We start from the raw sequence: 7,835 nt of genomic DNA on the forward strand, positions 1-7,835 counted from the left end.
TTTGCATGGAACTAGCAAACTAGACTACCTATTGCTCAGGTACCCTCCCCTAGGGGCAGGTGCCTTAAGTACTCTGAGGTGGCCAGCCATTTGCAGATGAAGACTAGGGAGCACACAAACTAGCCCTTTAAGAGCCAGAGACCTTGTGCCCTAGGCACAGACACAAAAGACCTAGCCGGGAAGCATAGTTTGCAGCCTGCAGCAGAAAGAGACATGTGGAACGCTGGCTGATAGGCAGAGAAGGGTAAGTGGGTCTGAACTGCTGGGACATCAGAGGGACCAGAGGGGCGGGAAAGCGGAGGTATGGGCCACCAGTGTAACACTAAATTCTCATTGCAGTCCTTGGGAATGAGACAATCTGACAATGGGGACCTCTGAACTAAAAATGTTCTGCACCCTTGATCTAAACAGTTAAAGGAAATTTCTACCCATCAAAATAATATTTTTTGTGGTCTCTTTTTGGCTAGGTATCTGAAAACTGTGAGCTGAGACAATCCAGATCCACAGAAGACCTCACTGAGACTGAGAAAACAAGTTGCAACTTACTTGGTGAGACACCAGAAGTATCTTTGAGTGGTGACTTAGCTTCCTCTCTGGATGAGCTGAGAAACCTGGAACCCAGTCAAGATGGCCCTGAGGTTCCTTTCTGCATTGGATCATCAGATGAAGACTTGATGAACAAAGAGAGCGGACACTCCTCTGTAGAGAATACTGTCTTGGAAGTGCCTAGGCAAGCAGATGATGAAGCCACCATCTGCAGAACAGATGATGCTAAACATGAGAAGGTTCAGCTGTCAGTATTGCCTGGTGAAGATGAGGATGAATCTTCTGAGTTTAAAGAGAAGGTTGAAGTTGCTGAACCAATAGATACAAAGAAGACAATTTCAGAAAAGAAAGAAAAAAACTTGAAGGTTAAAAGAGACTCCACCCTGACCCCAGATGACCGCCTGTTGATTGAAAGGATCAAAAATTACTATGAGACTGCAGATGCTGGAGCCTCATATCTAAGTAAAGAGGAGAGCATTTCCTACATTCCCACAGGTGTGGTTAAAGACTCTATCTTGAGATTCAATTACATTCTGCAGCAAGAAGTCAAGAAAGATCGGGAAAAAAGTAAATGTAAGACCAACGGGTGTGCTACAGAATCAAAGCAAGCAAATTGCCAAAGGAAACCTTTGTCCCAGGCTGTCGAAGTAGCCAAAACCCAAGTAGAAATCAGCAAAGATGAACTGGAGGAGCAAGAATTAGAGTACAAGTCTTGTGCTGAGATACGAAAGGCTTGGAAAGAAAAGGAGAAGCCAAGAAATGCAGAAATTGGGAGGTCATTGATAAATGGGAAATCAAGGAGAAAAGACAAGGAAGAGCCAGGTGGTGAGTTGGTCATTGTTGAAGAATCTGATTTAGAAATTGGAGGTCAATTGCCAAAAGAAGTTCCTTCGAAAAAAGAATCTTCAAAGGAACAACAGAAACACACAGAGGAAGAGAATACCAACAAACAGGACTCACAGGTGAAGACAGGATGTGAAGGCTTGCCTGGTCACACAAATAAAGCAACTTTCTGTTCTTCCAGCATTGGTCTCTATGAAGCTGATGATATATGTCTTATTGAAAACTCTGAGAAAATAATTAACAAAGTGCAATTGCTGGCAAAGATGTACAGTGAAAAGATCGGCAGGATGAAGACTCAGAAGAAACACGGGGGCATCAAGACCTCAGATGTTCAAAAGAAAGCGACGGTAAAGACCCTCCCTCAGGTCATGGAGGAAAGTACTGGTGACAGACAAAAGACAGGTAAGAATAATATGAGGCTAAGGACACATTTTACATGCATCTTTGATTAATATGCAGCATTGCATGTTGGTAATTCAAATAAATAGTATGGATGCAGCATGTCTTCCAAGCTTGGGTGTTGAAATGGGAGACCTCCCTCTATGATGTGTACATGCCCTCATAAAGCTTGGTGACTGGGGTTGTATTGATGGCCTGCAGCTAGTGTCAAGCTCTCCCTACATTACTCAACTTGATTGACAAGATGAAGCCAGATGAGAAGTCGCCCAGTGGACACTTCTCCCCAAGCCTGACACTTATTAAAACCATGATTTCTCTAAAATACTGCAGTGCTAATCCGGACACCTGTTGTTATGTCATGCCTGTGGTTACAGTAGTATATACTGTATGTGACAGGTTCTCTTTAAAGGACATCTTAAGAGCATATTCCCTTTTACTTAAATACATGCCCTTTTGGCTGAAAAACATTGTTTGTAGTAGTTTTTTACCCAAAAATGTGCTTCTTGTGGCTTTTGCAGCTTCCATGAATCACGAATACATAGAAAAGAAAAACCAAAAGGGATCCTCATGCCCCAACTAAAGTTAGCACATGCAAATCATATTGTGGCAAAAGTGAGAGGGTCAACCTATCAAAAGTCAAAAGTACCATAAATCACGGTACATAGCAGGCTACAAAATAATGTTCACAGTGAAATAAATGAGACTTATGGCTTGGTCTCCAGACCCTCTTACTCCTCTCCCAAGTGTATTGATGGCCAAATCAAAATCAGCTTAAAAGATAGATCAGGAGAAAGAGGTCATAAGGCTGCCAGTATGACAAATCTCACTGTGAACAGCATTCTGCAGACTGCTATGTACTCTGAAACATAGAAGCCGCAGAAACCAGGCAAAGCAAAACTTTTCATCAAAATCTATTACAAACACGTTTCTCAGACAAAATACATACATTTAAGTAAAAAAAAAAAATGCCCTCACAGGTGTCATTAGCCTTTAAATATTACAGATACTTACAGTGCTGCCCACAGATTCGCAAATGCAATTTTTATGTTGTCAACTACTTATGAGGATTTTTGTTTTCATTCATGTTTTTTTTTCCTTAATGTAGAACCCCAGTTGTATGGACATCTCAAGATTCATGAGACCTTGCTTCACATTAATTGTGTTCAAGAAAATGGTCTCATCCTTCCAGCAGCACGTGAGAGCGTTTTGGATCTTCTGAAAAAGGAGTCCTTAATAATCCGGTACCCTACAAAAGAACAAGTCCCGTTACCAACACCAGATAAGTTAGCTGAAGTAGCTTTACCTGCAGAGGAGAGATATCCTACAGAAATAAAGGAATGCCAAGAGCTCTCATTTGATGTGTGTAAACAGGAAGAAAAACCACATGTGAATTATGAATCCACTCATGAACCAACACCGACCTCCAATGATGCCACATCAGGCAACATCCATACATCTGAACCATGCTTAGTAAAAGTTAAAGAATCTCCTGTGACCTGTGATAATTGCGAGGAATGGGAAACTAGTGAATTAGAGATCAATGTACCAGAGAAAGTCAACTTCTCAATGGCATCAAATAACCTTCAAGTCGAACCAACAGCAGCCATTTCAGAAATCCATGACTTTGAAGAAAAACAAGTTGAATTAATAAAACCTGAGGCATCCAAGCACCACACAGATGATCAGCACACTATAAATAAAGCAGAAGAAACTTCTGGTGAAGATCCAGAGACTATGGTTATCATAAATATGAAGGAGCTGGTTGATTTATCATATGAAACCAGAGCCAATAGCGATGAGCCTACTAATTCATGTGGAACAAAGTCCCCTGCTCCCATAAACACTCAAAAGAATGAAGACCATACAAGCTTGGACAATAACAGTACACCATCACACAATTCACCTGCAATTACCACCTCTGAATCACAAAAAGTCAGGGGAGTCTCCCCAGCAGTTATGGATGTCATGCAACGTCTGCAGCTTGACTCTTCACTTTCTAGTCCATCCTCCAAAAATGCAAACACCTCAAAAAAACTAAATATGGCTACTCGTTCATCGTCCTTTAAGGCAAACACTTTGACTGACAAAGAATTTCAAGGTATAATCAAGCCAAATTCACAAATTAAAAAGCAGCAGGCAGCTGTGGCAACCCCTGGCTTCTTATCTCCTCCAATTTTGCAGAGGAAGTTGTCGAAAGCAGTAACAATGTCCAAACATAACCTAGAGTCTCTGCAGACTCTTCCAAGAAGAAGCCCCATGACAAAGTCTAGAAGTTCAGACACACACATTCCAGTCATAATGTCCCAACCCTCTATTCCTAGCCCATCACCATACAGAAATTCACTTTATTCTGGACTTTTACTAAGTGATCCCAGAGCCCTTAAGAATACAGTTTTGGCAGAAAACCGAAAAGTCGGTGAGGCAAATCAACTGGATTCCAAAACAGCACCAACTATTTCAACAAATGAAGGATCCCACAAGTCTTTATCTTCTGCCTACCAAAAGGGAAATAATACAGACAGACCAGTTTGTCTTTCTCCTGGTTCAGCAGTCCTTATCGCAATCCCTTGTCCACCATCGGTTAGGCAAACTCCATCATCCACAGTATCTGAACCAAATTCGCGGGTTCAGTCCCCACTGACATTACGCTCTAGAATGTTTTCTCCTCCCCCAAGTCAAAACCCAGTATGTCCAAAATCTCCGCGAGTCCCATCCTTCTCTAAGACAAGAGCATGTTCATTTACTCCTCTTTCCTTTAGTAATCTGGAGCGATCATCTTCATCATCTGCAAATTCGACTCCGACTTGCACAAGTCCTCCACCTTGTCCCTGGTCTCCTGGATTTCCTCTCCATTCAAGGAGATCCTTTGTAAGTAATATACACAGCACTGGAGACAATCCCATCAGCCCAAGGGCTCTGCATTCACCAGTTGGGTCCTTGAACGAAGAAAATAAATTTTGGTGTTCAAGCAGATCACCCCCGTGTTTGGCTTCTGAGTCAAATTCCCATACCACTGGAATCAGTGCTCACGAGTTAACCAGCATCCATTGGCCCGATGTCCGTGAACTACGCACAAAGTATGTGCCCTTCAAAACACAGAAATCTACAAACTTCGAAAAGAAGTATGACTTGAGGTCTTCATCTTCATTCAGACAATGCAAGTCTCTGGATGAAGGACCAAATTTTTTCTTCAACAATAACACTTCCTTGAATTTCACGGCTTCACATTCCCAGATGGAAGAGCCTAGCGAAATCTTAGAGCATTATGAAAGTACAGAGAAGATGGACTCTAATGACACCAAAGAAAAAGCCACTTTAAAGGCAAGCTATTCCACCACTGTTAACATACAAATTGGTGGAAGTGGCAGAATTGCATCTTTTAGTAACGCCCAGGTGAGTCTAACACACCCCCTGCTGCAAGCTCCAGAGACATTCTCTTCAAGAAAGATAAACGTTAATGGAAGCACCTTAGAGCATAAAAATGTGAATTACAAGAAAAAATGATGAGGGTGGGAAGGCTCCAGTATAAAAAAAAGAGATGTCCTCTAGAAGAAAAATACATGCCAAACATAAGACACAATAATATACCAGTCTGCACTTTGTTTCTATGTAGAGCATTGTTATGTGCCAATATGGCGGACCACAAGATGGTCAGTCAGCAGGACTTAATAGTAGGAGGTTCACTGAAGTTGCACTTACCAATGAACTATGTTTTTCGCTGCAAAGATCCACCTTGAAGTCTTTGTATTGCCAAACGTACACCAGAAGAAGGTATACGTTGATACTTTTTAATACCCTTTATCACCCCCCCACCAAGTTATGGACGCAAGACAATATGTCATGAGAGTCGTTTTATTGCAGTGTATTCTGTTTCATAGTACAAAACATAAGTATAAGGGATAACTTTATGGGATACATACTGTAGATACTACACATAAAAATGTGCCATATAGAAAACCATTCATAATTGGAAGAATATATTCCTCCTTGATTGTGATCCACATGTCCATGTAATTCCTCAGGACCACCAAAAGGGCAAATTATCCCGAAGTCGTCTTCAACTGGGTTTTCTGCTGAACCTTTCATATTCCCTTGTAGCAGAGCCTCTTTGCAATCCTAGAGCCTAGACCATCCAGGGGAACCACTTGTCTTTTGGTGGATTCAGGGTCTTCTTCTTAAACAAATACTTACTACATAGTAGAAGGTCTGTGAACTCATGGTGCTGGAATACATTCCTTGTGATCCACATATCCATGTAAATGGTCATGTCGGATTATGAATCCTCAGGTCCATCAAAACAAAAACAAAAAATAAACGGTAAATGAACCCAAAGTCGTCTTCACCTGGGTCTTCTCCTGAACCTTTCACATCCCCTTGTAGCAGGGCCTCTCTGCAATGTTAGAGCCTGGACCATCCAGAGGAACCTCTTGTCTTGAACAAATACTTACTACATTGTAGAAGGTCTGTGAACTCATGAGTAGTGCCTTCATTAGGGAACATCATTTTCAGAAATTTCGTCACTCTTATCCAAATTGCTTTAATCTCGACACAAAGAAGAAATTCTCAGTGGCTTACGTCCCTCCTGTCAAAGGCCAGACCCTTATATATAGCCTGCATTCCATAAAAAAGTGATGGCATATTGCTTGGATGATCATTGGGGGTCCAACCACTGGTCTTGAGAATAAAGGGCCGCAGTGCCAATTTAGTGCTGCGTTCCCTACAAAATTTCCCCTGCACAGAAGTACTCACAGCCAACCGGCTTTGCAGGGAGAACTGCAGCTGGCTGTATTGAGGCTTCCTAACTATCCTCCGACAGCTGAGGCATGGGAGACGAGTGTCGGGCATGTCGAATTTCAACAAATCCAAAGGGAGACCAGCGGAGGATGCGGCGAAGTTATGTAGAGGCCGGCGCCTGCTTCTAAAACACCAGAGCCTGCGTCTAAGACACTGGTCTTAATAAATGACCCCCTTAGTCCTTTCTAATGTAGGTCAAAACAAATGTCAGGGGAGCATCACCCCCACCATTTGTCAAGTGAAAATATGCAGTACAATGAAATCTTGGACGAATGCGACATCCTCCAGTCTGAGCACTTATGTCATTCTCTCATTTTAGCACTTTACAGATTTAAGTAACATCCCATGCAAAAAAGCAACTACTTACAAATCACAACCTGACATGTTCAGCAGGATCTCTGCTCCTGTCTTTTTAGACAATAAAATGATCACTTTTATCGGTATGTTTTCCATCCAGATTTAAAATATTACAGTACCAGCAAAGTGGATGAGATTTTACAAAAAAACTCATTTACATGCAGAAAATAAATCAGCACAGAAGCTGACCTGCAAGGCAGGGAGTGAAACGCGTGGCTGATCTGCAGCAAGACGAGAAATCGACATGTTGATTTCTCTGCAGATTCCTTGTCAATTTTGCCACAAAATTTGCGATGGATGATTTTTCCATTCAATATACATCCCATGTGGATGTACCCAAGGTTCACACATGGCATATAATTTCCAGCATGGATTTGGCTGTGAATCTGTCATGGAGCCATCCATGGATGTGCCCAAGGTAATAGCCACAACTTTCCAGCACAAGAATGGGCATTTGTGAGGAGTTGAATATCTATGATGGCTAACCCCCGGCACTCCAGCTGTGGTGAAACTACATACTCCCAACATACTCCATTCATTTCTATGGAGTTCTGAGAACAGCCAAGCAAGTGTGCATCTTGGGAGTTGTCGTTTTACCACAGCTGGAGTGCCGGAGGTTAGCCATCACGGATCTATAGCATACTCGGATTTTCCTGCCACATGAAGAAGCGGTTTTGAAAACCCCATGCACTTGTATTGGTCACTACTGCTGCTGTGTAGAACCTGCAGCAAATCCGCCACAAGTGAACTTAGCCTTAGGCTCCATTCACACGACTGTATTTTTGGTCTGCATTATTTGCGGATTAGATGTGGACCCATTCATTTCAATTGGTCTGCAAAAAATTTGGACAGCACACCGTATGCTGTCCGCATCCGAATGTCCCTTCCGTAGCCCT

General features: G+C 42.2%; 1 protein-coding gene across 2 annotated transcripts in view; it reads left to right on the forward strand.

The window, feature by feature from the left end:
* The window catches only part of PLEKHG2 (pleckstrin homology and RhoGEF domain containing G2), a 76,025-nt gene extending 68,760 nt beyond the window's left edge, over positions 1–7,265 (forward strand). For both annotated transcript variants that reach the window (XM_040442008.1, XM_040442010.1), the window contains 2 exons: positions 468–1,791; positions 2,894–7,265. In XM_040442008.1, coding sequence (XP_040297942.1) covers positions 468–1,791; positions 2,894–5,292 — 3,723 coding nt within the window. In that variant the 3' untranslated portion in view covers positions 5,293–7,265. The remainder of the gene's footprint in view (positions 1–467; positions 1,792–2,893) is intronic.
* The last annotated feature ends 570 nt before the right edge of the window (positions 7,266–7,835 follow it).

The sequence above is a fragment of the Bufo bufo genome, chromosome 8, assembly GCF_905171765.1.
Source record: "Bufo bufo chromosome 8, aBufBuf1.1, whole genome shotgun sequence".
Lineage (NCBI taxonomy): Eukaryota > Metazoa > Chordata > Amphibia > Anura > Bufonidae > Bufo > Bufo bufo.